At 36.7% G+C, this 14,522-nt stretch overlaps 1 protein-coding gene across 10 annotated transcripts in view; it reads right to left on the reverse strand.

The window, feature by feature from the left end:
• Positions 1-14,522, reverse strand: part of LOC106072102 (paladin-like) — a 205,734-nt gene that overhangs the window by 17,015 nt on the left and 174,197 nt on the right. For 9 of the 10 annotated variants that reach the window (XM_056021605.1, XM_056021602.1, XM_056021603.1 and 6 more), the window contains exons 7-11: positions 12,558-12,633; positions 8,985-9,130; positions 8,098-8,203; positions 3,393-3,494; positions 161-256 (exon numbers count right to left, since the gene is read on the reverse strand). In XM_056021605.1, coding sequence (XP_055877580.1) covers positions 161-256; positions 3,393-3,494; positions 8,098-8,203; positions 8,985-9,130; positions 12,558-12,633 — 526 coding nt within the window. The remainder of the gene's footprint in view (positions 1-160; positions 257-3,392; positions 3,495-8,097; positions 8,204-8,984; positions 9,131-12,557; positions 12,634-14,522) is intronic. The other variant, XM_056021606.1, reaches the window with a different exon arrangement.

A 14,522-nucleotide genomic window follows, 5' to 3' on the forward strand; every position in this document is an offset into this window, starting at 1 on the left:
GATTTAAAAAAAAAACAACATTTTGCTTGTTCCTAGCGTAAATTTTGTTTTGGCCTGTTTTTAATAAAATACCATTCATCAATTAGGCCTATGGCACTATTCAATACATCAGATATAAAGACCAAGTATTCAGCGCCTATGTACTACATCAGACACTGACCTGATCTCTGAGATAAGCGTTGAAGGTGATCAAGAAGCAGTACGTCTCCAGGGCACTCAGACATCCAGCATGCACGTGCTCCACAAAGCTGTCAGTCTGTCACGGATACAAAACAGAAAAGAAAATGTGTCATAGGCTTATGTAAAAGCCGTCAATAACATTTCTCTGTAACAGCCCTCTGTAATAACCCTCTGTAACAGCCCAATGTAACAGCCCTCTGTTATAGCCCTCTGTAACAGCCCTCTGTAATAACCCGTTACAGCCTTCGGCAGTAGGCATCTGCAGCACCCATCTGTAATAGCCTTCCATAATGGGTACGAGAAGTTTTGGCGCAGCCGTTTCGGGGCGTGATGTTCTGACGATAATTAATAAAGCACAAAAACTTTCTTTACTAAGCATTGCTTTGTTTTGTTGTTCTCTATGCTATACTATTTATAGAATGCATTAGCCCACTCCCCCCCCCCCCAATAATTAAGATAATATAATAATTGTTAATTATAGTAATAATTTTAATAATTGTTAATTATTGTAATAATTCTGACTATTTCACGATCGTTAATATTACAAAATGGTGAGCTGCCAGCTCGTGTGGTATGTGCTTGAAACATGTCGCCTCCATGGTCCCGGGTTCGAACCTTGCCGGCTGTAACCTCCCGCCATCCTTTTGGAGATTCAGCATAGGATGCAATAATCCTGATGGAGCATCCAGAACGTAAAACACACACATTTTTGAAAGGTCGGATTTCTACCTGAGACCAAAATATTGGCATGCTTCCCACATCCCCATAAATTATAGGTGAGATGTGCAACATGCACAGGATGACAGTTATCAGTTTTCTCTTTTTTTTTTTTTAGTTGGAGGTATTATAAATTAATTAAATTATTTTCGTGTGCACTAAAAAAAGGCATAGTTTTTTTTTTATCTATGATTGTTTCATTTTTTTTCTGGACAATATTAAAGTCCGCACACACCGTTAAAATGTTAGTAATAGAACAAAACTTGCACATTAAATAAAACTTTCAAATCTAATGGATATAAAATTACGATTCATCTTTACACGAAACATAAATATATAGAGATAGTTATCAATCTTTTTATAAAAATAAAATAATAACATAAAAATATATAATGTGACTAAAACATTTCACTTCAACCGTACCGCGCCAAAAAGGCAGCGCGAAAAACGACCATCGCTCTAAATATGTTGCGCTAAAACGACTGCGTCAAAACGTCATACATTGTTCTGTTATAGCCCTCTGTAATAACCCCTCTTGTTATAGCCCTCTGAAATATCCCTCTCTAACAACCCCTTTTGTTATAGCCTTCTGAAATATTCCTCTGTAACAACCCCTTTTGTTATATCCCTCTGAAATATTCCTCTCTAACAACCCCTTTTGTTATAGCCTTCTGAAATATTCCTCTGTAACAACCCCTTTTGTTATATCCCTCTGAAATATTCCTATGTAACAACCCCTTTTGTTATATCCCTCTGAAATATTCCTCTGTAACAAACTCTTTTGTTATAGCCTTCTGAAATATTCCTCTGTAACAACCCTTTTTGTTATAGCCTTCTGAAATATTCCTCTGTAACAACCCCTTTTGCTATAGCCTTCTGAAATATTCCTATGTAACAACCCCTTTTGTTATAGCCTTCTGAAATATTCCTATGTAACAACCCCTTTTGTTATATCCCTCTGAAATATTCCTATGTAACAACCCCTTTTGTTATAGCCTTCTGAAATATTCCTATGTAACAACCCCTTTTGCTATAGCCTTCTGAAATATTCCTATGTAACAACCCCTTTTGTTATATCCCTCTGAAATATCTCTCAGTTAATAGCATTCTGTAATTGTCTTCTGAGTGACACTTTCCTAGGATATTGTTTTTATTTCATAGCCATTTCGACCAATAAGTAATTACACAAACATTCACGTAACATGATGCAACTCGGGGAGAAATCTGCGTTACCTAAAAGTGGTTTTGAGATTTTTAGACACCCTAATCAAATATTATTTCGTATTAATAGTTTTAAAAGCTCTATATTTAATTTAATTTAATTATTTAATTAGTGAATAAATAGTATATTGACGTTAAAAAAAATGGCAACATTTCAAGTATTTGGACAGGATGTGTTACATCTTGCTAGAACTGAAATCTGGAAATCAAAATGTTTCGTTTTACGCTTTAAATGAATGCAAATCTATAAATAGCTAGCGTTTTGTGCAGCCGATGTACAGGATATTGAACTCTTAGACCTATTTATAATAGATGTCTGTGACGGAACTATTTTAATGTTATGCATTTTAAAACGCATATATTTTTTTTTCTTTTATGCCCCTTTTTCGCATCAAATTTCTAAATGTTCTAAGCTTTTACGCTTGTAACACATTTCTTTTTAGCGGCCCCCGAAAGGGGAAAAAAAAGCTATTAGTTTTGTGTGGAATATCTGTCCATCCGTCCGTACGTCCGTCCGTCCCGTTTAGAACTCGTAAACTAGAAAAGATATTGAAAATCGGACATCATGATATTTTAGACCATTTCAAAGTTCTGATGCAACAACTACTTTTTTCTTTTCCGAAACTGAACCATTTAATTTTTTAAATTACATATGCTAGCAGATTTTTTAAAAAAATACACCACTTTTAAATGAAAAACTTCAGGGGAGGTGTATTTTTTAAAAAGGTCATAGACTTCTTCATTAATAACTCAAAGTTCATTAATAGATTCGCGCATTGGTACAAAAAAAAATTGCATCTAAGGTCACAATGGAAAAAGTGTGAACGGATCATTATAAAATATATTTTCCATTTATTAACTAACTCATTGAATGGAATACTGATTGAAATGTTTTTAAAATGGAATTTTTATACGAACCTCGTTTTAATTGCAAGTTTAAAAAAAAAAACTACTTTTATAGCGCGCAGTTTTGATATATCCTCATTTAACACTTGTCAGTCTAAATAAGACTAAATAGAGCCCAGATCTAGATATATTTATAATATATATATATATATATATATATATATATATATATATATATATTATAAGTATATTGATAATTTGAACAAACGTTTAATTATTAAGGCAATAGCCAAGTCAAGCCAAGTTCAAGTGTAATTGGCCTCTCGATTAGGTATCCCGTAGAACGAAATGCAGTGCTAAAAAAAATAGTTTGTCCCTGAAGTTTACAGTCAAGTGAAAACATGCAAGTGACATAGTGCATTTCTTACCTGCATCCGTTTAAAGGCCGCAGCTTCCAGTTTCTTTTTGTGATCGATAATACAAGTCCTGAGATTGATGACCTGTGAGCACTCATCTATGACAGAGTCCACCTGTTAAAATAGTCATCCAACACATTTGTCAGTCTAATGTCACTTAAGCAGATCTGACTATCGCACGCGAGAAGGTTTAGTACACAGACTAATGGTAGCAAGTATCTTAAAGGATGTTGACCTTTGTGGATTCTAGAGTAGAGATTATGCTGTTTTGTAGTTATGCCCATTTTTGGTCACAATAGTTCCTATGTGTTTTAATGTGAATCTTACTCATTTTGTCCTTTAATTGTGGCTTTATTCAGCCCAGTATTTATTCTTTGTTTAAATCCATGGACCAACATTTATCCTCTGGCACGATCGAGATTCTTTAAGTGTCTTTACAATTCTACTTTGATATGGCAGATTTAAAACAGGACATCTTATATCCAAGGTCTCAATAAATGTCTATAAGGAATTGTCGTGAATTTGTTTATTTCGATTGTTGCCCCTAGTGTTTGTTTACATTTGTGGATTCACGTTAGATTGTTTACTGGTAATATTCCGTGTCTTGATCTTTACTATGTGTGTAGAGTTATTTTAGTCATTCACTGTAATAAAGCTTTAGATGTTAACACATGGTTTTTGTTATATTAAAATACGACAGAAATGTTGTCAGTTCGGCTATCACATTGGAAGTGTAAGATATTATTCAGATTCCAAAGTTCAAGGTCAGAGAGAACAGACTCAATTTTTTTTTCTTTTTCATGTTTATCAAAAGTTATGCTGCAATATCAATCATTTTGAGCGAATTTGTATTGTTTTGTTACGAAGTAGAGCTAGTCCTTTGAGACCATTAGAAGGAGCATTTTGAATATCTAAGGCTTTCTGTTAAGGTGGTCCTGATGGATTGCTTTTGATACTCTCTGAATAGATTGCGCATTTAAATAAGCTTTCTGTTAATGGACAGTATACTTTTAATAGCGATATCGTTGAATACTTGTAATATAAGTAGCTGAAGAAATGCACACAATCTAAAAAACTCAACTTCTCTCGGTCAGAAGCCATCTGAAATGGCAAGTTAATACACAAGCCGCTCTACTTTTCAACTATGAAACATTCTACCCAAAGAAATATGAGGATTTTTTTTTGTTTGAAATATTTACACGAACGAGACGAAGCCCTAAGGAAAAAAAATCCATGTTTTTTTTCTCTTCTTATCTCAGCCTTTATTTAGATATTCAGTATAAAAGAATCCATTCTATTCAGCGAGAATCCATTAGCATAGAAAAACAACCCATCTGGCTCTACTCACTTCCAACACGTACGCGACATAAACATTTTTCAATCGAACGCGTTTAAACTTCAGAGCGCGTGACTTCTTTCAGAACGTCTGCACAATAATAAGGTCACATTTTTAAATCTGTGGCTAAACCGTTGTAGCAGAAGATATTGTTGTCACGTGTGTAGTTGGTGAGAGCGTGAAGTGAGGATTCACGTTACAAGAGCACGTGGTTTTTGTGGTCAGTCTAAAAACATGGAAGGGATTTTTTTGTTTTCGTCAAGGAAAAAGCAAAATCTAAATAATGTTCTTCTAAGTGATTTTAAACTGTTGCATTCAGGTACCAGTTGTTTCTATAAACTTAAAATCAAACAAATCATTAGGGTTTATTAAAATAAATTTCTATAAATCAAATAAGAATTAAAAAAACTAAAATGTTATTTAACCTTGGTTAGGCCAATAATAGAATATGCATCCTCCGTTTGGGACCCCTCAACTCAAGAAAACATTAAGAAACTGGAACAGACACAAAACAGTGAGATTCATAACAAACGAATATTCACATTTGACTAGAGTAACACCTTTAGTAAAATCACATAATCTAGGAAGCCTTCAGGGTAGAGGACTTAGAAGAAAAGTAGCAATTATACATAAAACACTGAACTGTAGGATGTAATCTTCTTCTTTTCTGAAGTAACGTCTGTATTATATAAGATAAGATTAAATAAGATAAGGAACAGATCACTGCCGCTTCTTTGTATCGAGAAATATATATATATGTGTCAGTGATTATATAAATGTCGTAGACACTTACATTTACATGGACTTCCTTTTGTTAGTATTTGTTTAAGCAGCATTGATGAGAAAAGATCTAGCTGGCGCAATGTAGCTTGGTATGACTTTGCATCTAGCTGGCGCAATGTAGCTTGGTATGACTTTGCATCTAGCAGGCGCACTGTAGCTTGGTATAACTTTGCATCTAGCAGGCGCACTGTAGCTTGGTATGACTTTGCATCTAGCTGGCGCACTGTAGCTTGGTATAACTTTGCATCTAGCAGGCGCACTGTAGCTTGGTATGACTTTGCATCTAGCAGGCGCACTGTAGCTTGGTATGACTTTCTATACAACATTGTTTCCTAACATTATTGTATTGTTTTAATATGAATACATTGTATTCTCTTGTCTCTTCTATTTGCCATCTATCCTGATTAGTTCTTGTTTGTCAATCTCATACTGAGTTCATTTACTTTTTTTTTTCACAAGACGATTCAGTAAGTTTAATCTTACTTCTAAGTGGTCTCTGATAGAACCTAATTGGCCAGGGAGCAACCATTGTTTTAATGTCATCACACGGATGTACTCTAGTTCTCTTGTTCTCATCTCTTGTATTTTGTAGAAGCCCAAGTGTAACTCAAATATTAAGTTTGTTGAATGGGCCTCATTCACCAATCGTAAACAAACAACATTTAGCCACGTGGTGCTCTATCTCTTCTATATAATTTACGATCTCATGTTTAATTCATGATGGTCGTCACGTGACAGTTTTTTTCGTTGTTTTATCAATAAGATCACGTGACTAAATGGTATCGCAGACCAAATTCTGTTATCACGTTGTGTACGTTTCAAATCTTTCAATTTAAATTTATTTAAATTTGTTTTAACCTATTTTGAGTTAAATGAAATTTCATTAAGATAATTAAGAATCTAAGATTATTTATGACATAAGTAGACAGACAACAATGTATTGCATGTCGAGCATAAAGTTTCGTACAATTGTATTGATAAAACAAAAATATCAGGAAAACTTCCAAAGTTTCCATTTGACAGATCAATATTTCAATCTAGGGCCCAGGGCGCTCAAAATGATTCCAAGCTTTACAAATAAGATTCGAGATTCTGTATTGTTTTTCTTTTCCAAACTCCCCATTGGTCTAACATGATATCTTGATGGGGTTTATGTGACAATCTGGTGTGAAATATGTAACGCTAGATCCTGGGATGTCTCATGTAACGCTAGATCCTGGGATGCTTCATGTAACGCTACTTTCGGTTGAACTACATAAAAGCTAGATTCTGGTGAGGTTCATATAACGGCACGTACAGATGTACTTTAGGTAACATGACATCATGATGTGGGTGAACAAGTGGCGTATTTTGTGAGGGAGAAATATTTTGAGCACAGCAAGTCACATTATTCGCTTATCCACTGAAGCTATAACATTCTATCGACATAGGGCGCGGTTTCCAGGATGTATACGGTAGTCGGACATTCATAAATTAGCCAGATAATAACATCATTTTTAATCTAACTCAATTCTACTAAAGACTTTCCTTCAGTTCTTTGTAGCTAGAAACTTGGTCGCTGACCGAAAAAAAATCACGCAGGATGTGCTGGTCAGGCGGAAAGCATTACGTCATTTAAACCGGCCCTGATTTACTTGCCCTTGCGAAACCCAAGCAACGAAGATTTTTTGTTTTCCTTCATTCCAGCTTGTTGTTTAGAAATGTATTTTATACATCACATTCTCGAATGTAGGCGTTATTTTGTAGTTTGAATTGGCTATAGCTGAATTTGTTTTATTGTAATATAGAGACTAGACCAAAATATTGGATTAATTTTCTATCCTTAGCCTAGGCAGGTCCGGCGTTAGGTAATTGGAGGCCCTAGGCGAAGTAAATAGGGAAGTCCTAGGTGAAGTGAATAAGGAGGCCCTAGATGAAGTGAATAAGGAGGCCCTAGGCGAAGTGAATAAGGAGGCCCTAGGTGAAGTGAATAGTGAGGCCCTAGGTGAAGTGAATAAGGAGGCCCTAGATGAAGTGAATAAGGAGGCCCTAGGCGAAGTGAATAAGGAGGCTCTAGGTGAAGTGAATAGGGAAGCCCTAGATAAGTGAATAAGGAGACCCTAGGCGAAGTGAATAGTGAGACCCTAGGTGAAGTGAATAGTGAGGCACTAGGCGAAGTGAATAGTGAGGTCCTAGGTGAAGTGAATAGTTAGGCCCTAGGTGAAGTGAATAGGGAGGCCCTAGGCGAAGTGAATAGTGAGGCCCTAGGTGAAGTGAATAAGGAGGCCCTAGGCGAAGTGAATAGTGAGGCCCTAGGTGAAGTGAATAGTGATGCCCTAGGTGAAGTGGAGGCCCTAGATGAAGTGAATAAGGAGGCCCTAGGCGAAGTGAATAGGGAAGCCCTAGGTGAAGTGAATGGTGTGGCCCAAAATGAAATATAAAAACCAATTACAAATATGAAATGTAATGTGTGTCCAGACCAAAAAACAGCAAAAAAGTTGGAGGCAAATTATTTGTCCATCACCAATAATTTTAGCACAGGGGAAAGAAAATGAGCTGATTCACATTCATACAGTGCTGGAATAAGTGCAATGTATCTAGACTACATTTCAATAGTACCTGCTGCTTGATTAGGTTCCCGTCTGTGAGATGATTGACAAGTTTCTGAACTGCTTGGTACTCGCCATCATTGTAATTGGGGTGTTTAGGGTTAATGATATGACTGCTGAAAAGTAAAGCAGTAGCGAAAGTGGATTTGAAAAGTAAAGGGAACTGATACTAAACTACACTATGTCAAATAATTTCTTTTGATGGCTTAAACGTGAGATGAAATAGACATATTTAGCACAGACATATTTATCGTCATCGAAATGTACATGAAATCTATAGCGAACACTTATCCATGACCTTTCAGTTATACTCTGGTCACTTCAAACACATTATTGTAGGTTTGCACGGTATATTTTAAACACAGTAAAATATCTTTGTCACATTTCCATGATCTGGTTCTTATATTCTATAAATAGCCTACAGAAGCATTAAAAAAAATAAAGCGATTTGGAGAAATGAAGGTCACTGTAAGGTCACGAAAGAAAAATTTAAGAAGATAGAAAAAAAAAGGAAAATATTCTGAAATAAATAAACTTAATTAACAGCCAAAAGACATTATTTAAGGACCAAGTAATTAAAATATTTTGTACTATAAGAAAGAACACTCAGAAATTCGATTTTACGGCGATTAAAATAAAAAAATGTTACTATATAAGTTGTTAAATACAAAGCTTATTAACACTTCCTATATTCAGTACAACGGATATACCTAAACAGCAGCGGAGATTTCCACTTACCATAAACCTGCGCGTCCTATTTATCAGACTTTTTGTCTGGGTTAAGAAAAAAAATACTGTAAAGGCTGCTAGAGCATATCACAAGGAGGAATAGTCGTTAGTGTCTTGAGTTACCATCATCTCTTCAAAGTTACACATTTCAAAAGAAAGGAGAGTTACCTCTCTTTGACAAGTGTTCCTTTCTTGTGTGCATAAATCAAGCAAGACATGACCATCATAATAGCTGACCTCCGACCCCCTGAGTGGGATATAAGGTACACCGCAGGGAAGGCTGGATTGTTCTTGTCCAGATAGGCCGGAGACTCCTGGGAGAGAGCATAAACATGTAAAGTTAAACGAAGATGTTTATTAAATGTGTGATCAGTGTAAATACTGTATCAACACGACTTCTTTCTGTCTTGTACATTTATGTCTAAGATTGTGAAATATTTTGTTTACTGTCAGGAAATCCAACATCTTTTATTATTTGACTTTTGTGTATACCTTATGCAATCATAGACAACCCCCTCCGTGGGTCTCTATCGCATAGGGCTGAAAGCGCTCTCCACCTAACCCTAGCCCTTAGGCCTTAGACCAACAGCTTGTTGACACGTCACAGGTCTGGACGATAAGGCACTGAATTATTGGTTTAAACTGCCCACACGTTGTGACGTTGCAGGGCAGTGTTCATGCCTTATTTAACGAATGGTCTCGTCTCCACAGAGGTCACAAGTAACACCCATATTACAAGGTCTTTGGAGCTTGCAAAGACTTTCCTTCAAGGAACAGTACCAGGAAAAAGGAGAAAAAGAATACGGAGAAAGCGATGGAAGACAACATCAAAGAATGGACGGGCCTGCCATTGAAAGAGGTTCTATGCAAGGCAAAAGACAGAGAGGAATGGAGAAAGATGGTCGACAAATCTTGTGCGGTGCCCCACGGTCCAACAGACTAAGAGATAGGCGTAACTGACATGTTAGATGAGGACAACCATGTTTTCGTTTTCGTCTTCTTTTCAGCTTACATTTCATGGCTGTCGTTGGGAAACGTGTTCCGTCATGGCTAACGACATGTCCCTCGAATCTCCTACGACGTTCGCTTCTTTACTTTTGATTTGATTTATTTAAACACCAAAGTGTAGGCTGGGTGCCTTAATTCTACCAGTGATATTTGTGTTTCAAGAGATTACCTTTTTACCTTTACCTATCCCTTAGTCTGTTGGACCGTTGGGGCACCAGGCAAGATTTGTCGACCGTCTTTCTCCATTCCTCCCTTTTTTTTGCCTTGTTCAGAACCTCTCTCAATGGCAGGCCTGTCCATTCTTTAATGTTGTCCTCCCATCGCTTTTTCTGTCTGCCTCTTCTTCTTTTCCCTGGCACTGTTCCCTGAAGAAAGGTCTTTGCGAGCCCCATAGATCTCGTAATGTGGCCAAAGGTTTTAAGCTTTCGTTTTTTCACAATAGTAAGCAGGTCGTCATGAGCTCCGATCGCTACAGTAACCCTGTCTCTGATTTCTTGGTTTGTGATGCGGTCTTTGAATGTGATGCCTAGGATCCTTCTGTAGCATCTCAATTCCATTGCTAGGATCCTCCTCTCAAGCTCTGCATTCAACGTCCACGACTCAAAAGCATATAAAAATGTGGCCATGACCAGAGAGCGCATCAGTCTAATTTTGGTGCCGAGGGCTAAGCCCTTATCTTTCCATATTATTTTAAGTTTTGAAAGGGCTGCTGTGGACTGTGCTATTCGGGCCAATAATTCGGGTTTTGTTCCCTCATCTGAGACAAAAGCTCCGAGGTATTTGAAGCTGTTAACACTAGTTAGCTTTTTCCCTCCAATACTGATGCCTCTTTTAAAGCCCTGATGGCTATTGGTCATAATTTGAGTTTTTTCGGCATTTATTTGCATGCCATAAGCTGCGGAAGTCTTGTCAATGCGCATCACCAGGTCAGCTAGTTCTTCTTCTGTCCCTGCTAGGCCGTCAATGTCATCTGCGAAGCGCAAGTTAGTAATTCTTCTTCCTCCAATGCTAACAGTACCTTCATAGCCCTCGAGGGCATCTTCCATTATCCTTTCAAGGAAGATAAGGAAGAGTGTTGGTGACAGTAGGCAGCCTTGTCTTACTCCAACTGTGGTTTTGAACCAGTCCCCAATATTATTGTTGAAGTACACCGCACTGGTGGCCTCCTTGTAGAGGTTCTGGATAACTTTGATTATGTTTTTATTAATGTTGTACTTTTCCATTGTCGCCCAGAGTGCTCCGTGCCATACTCGATCGAAAGCTTTCTTGAAATCAATAAAGACATGGAAAAGATTCTCTTGGTGTTGGAGATATTTCTCACAGAGTATTCTGAGGTTTAGGATTTGCTCTGTTGTGCTGCGACCTTGTCTAAAACCTGCTTGTTCTTCTGATATGATGTTGTCTGCTATCTGTTTTAGCCGGTTTAATATGATTTTTAACAGAACTTTGCTGGGATGACTTATGAGGCTGATGGTGCGATAGTTTTGACAGAGTTGTAAGTTGCCTTTCTTTGGAAGGGTTATTATGAGTGATTGGGTCCAGGGTTTGGGCCAATCTCCTGATTGCCAGATCTTGTTGCAAATCGTATAGAGTGCGTTTATCATAGTTTCTCCTCCCGCCTGAAGAAGTTCGCCAGGAATGTTGTCAACTCCGGCCGATTTTCCCTTTTTCAGGGCTATTACTGCTGCTGCTACTTCCGAGCGAAGAATCGGATAGTCGTCAATGTTGGAAACTGTCGGGACATTTAGTATCTCTGGATCTCCTGAGATTTCAAAGTTATACAACTCTGAACAGTATTCCGTCCATCTTTTCAACACATCTTTGTCCTCGGTTAAGCATTTGTTGTTTTTGTCTTGTATTGTGTTGGTTCTTCCATGCTTTGAAGTAGTGAGGTCCTTTACTAATTGGTACGCTTTTTTGCTGTTGTTTCTATTAAGTCCCTGTTCAATTTCTTGACACTTATTCTCTATCCACTTTTTCTTCGCTTCTTTCATTCCCTTTCTAATCCGTTTGTTGACGCTTTTGTATTCTTGGACATATTTTGGGTCGGACAGCTTTTTCCCTTTAAGCTCCCGTCGCTTGTCACAGAGTTGGAGTGTATCCTCTGTTACCCAGGGTTTTTTGGGCGGGCGGAGCTTCCCTAATATTTCCAGGGCTGTATCTGTGACTGCTGTGTTTAGCATATTGACTTGCGTATCGATATCCTGGTCATTGGAGTCCAAGATGTTGAGGGCTGCAAAGCGTCCTCCTACTTGTGCCTCGAATATGGCAGCTACTTGGGGGTCTTTCAGCTTGTCCAGGTCAAATTTTATCCTGGTAGGTCCTTGTTTTGTTACCTTTTTTAGGTGTACTTTAAGGGTCGTCATAACAAGGTCATGGTCGCTTCCAATGTCAGCTCCAAGAGATATCATGTTGGAAACAAAAACAATGATCTATTATTAGGTCCAGGGTAGCTTTGGAAAACTTTAAAGTATTTGATGGTAAGGTGTAAGTAGTGAAAGAGTCACACTAAGCACTCCATCATCCCTTCCATAAGGGATAAGTGAATTTTTTTTTTTTAAGTCATTTAAGAAATAAAATATTAGCTATCATATCTTTTAAAAGTTTGATTTGAATTGCCCAACATTTCATTGTACGGTGCTATCTTCTCTAAGGATATAGCTTTTATAATGACATACCAATAGTATTATATAACTTGTGTCAGTATCGACCTATTATTTTGTTGTTACTTACCCTGAAATGGGACAGGAACTGGTCAACTAAATCCTCGGTCGGTATCCCCATTTCTGGCAGACATATCCTGTCATACCTATGAGAAATAAGAGACATGACATCATTTGTAGCAAAGGCATCTTATTCTTAGCTCAAGTATGACGCCAAAAAAAATGTGGGATTACATGGAAAATATCTATCCCATGATGCACAGTGACTTCTGCTAGCCTGGTCTTCAAAGTATTGACAAGATGGACAAAATGCCGATCGATTCTGAAATTACAATCTAAAAACCTGATCCTTCTGCATTTCGCTACATATTTGTCTATTAATATTCTGAACTATCTGATCATTTTGATGTTTGAGATTATGATTGGAAGTATAGAATTTGATGCTTGATCATTAATTGATATTTGAGATTTTGATGATAAACTAAGCGATGTCTAGGACTCTAAATTGATATTCTATGTTGACAAAACAAAAATAAAAAAAATTATTAAGCCAAGATTGTAGGTAAAACTTTGAAAGATAATGCACTTGTCTATAATTTTAAAATACATTAGTATATCCAGTTGTCGCCCATTTGTTTTAAAAAAAGTTTTTAGTTGCGTCACTGTCCTAGATTGAAAGTCTAATGCTTTCTTCATATTGATTTTGTATTGTCTTACAAACGGTAAACCTTAGAAAATGTATTATGCAGTGCTAAAAGTGTATAAAAAAAATTATCATATAATTTTTTTAAAAGTATTTTTATCAAAAACTTCCTTTATTGTATACACCAGCTACAAAACACACACACAAAAAAAGAAAAGTCTAGCTATTTATTTAACGGAGGCGGGGTTGTTGAGTGGTTAAGCGCTTGGCTTCCGGGGTTCAAATCCTGGCGAAGATTGTGATTTTTTTATTTCGGAATCTTTATGGCGCCCCTGAGTCCACTCAGCTCTAACGGATACCCGACGTTACTTGGAGAAAAGTTAAGGCGGTTGGTCGTGACACCCTTATGGAACAGAAACAGATGACCTTAATATCATCTGTCCTAAAGATCGTACGGTCTGAAACTGGACGCTTGACTTTTAATTTATTTTCCGACGTGCATGAGAATGTTTAATTAAAGGCTATGGAAAGTCGAATATATTCATTTCTATGAACAGAATTTTTTTTTCATATCATAAAGAAATAAACAAAATAAGGTTACAAAGACAGTTTGTGTGGAAACACAAACTCAAAATCAGCCCCCAAAGGCCACCCAGGCAGATAAAAAGGCAGGGTACAATATTTTCAGAAAGAACATCAGAATGAACTTCTATCAATGATCTTGTGTTGTGCCCCAGCGGTCCAGCAGACCAAAGGATAGGTGAAAGTGAAGTTGGATGTGAACCTGGCCTAATAATAATGAATATCTAATTGATCTAATTGCTTTGTCAATCTCTTATTCCTCGAGAAAAAAAACATTTCCGTAAAACAAAAATTTAGTTAAGTGTTTTATAGGTATATCGTGTAACTGCAGTTCACGTGATAATATGAAAAACTACTTATAAATTGCTGTTTTAAATTAAGTTCTACTTAAAAGCATACTAAATAGATTTTTTCTCTTTAAAAAAAATATTTTTTTTTAGTACATATAGTAGTTAGTATGACAAAACATACTTAACTTAGCAACACAAATGTAATAAAAACCTTTTGACAAAAAAATCTAAAACCGTCTGCATAAATGTGTTAAAAATAAGGTAAATTAATATCTACTCTACTTAGACCCCCCCCCCCTTTTTTCCCCGTGTCTGTTACTATTAATAGTGAATAGTTGTAAAAGTGGTGTATTTTTATGAAAAAAAACTGCTTGGATAAGTGGTTTAATAAAATAGATTTTTCGGTTTCAGAAAAAAGTAGTCGTTGCATCAGAGCTTTGAATGGTCTAAAATATTATGATGTCGAATTTTCACAATCTTTTCTAGTTTACAAGATCTAAACGGGACAGACGAACGGACA

Source organism: Biomphalaria glabrata, chromosome 2, assembly GCF_947242115.1.
Source record: "Biomphalaria glabrata chromosome 2, xgBioGlab47.1, whole genome shotgun sequence".
Lineage (NCBI taxonomy): Eukaryota > Metazoa > Mollusca > Gastropoda > Planorbidae > Biomphalaria > Biomphalaria glabrata.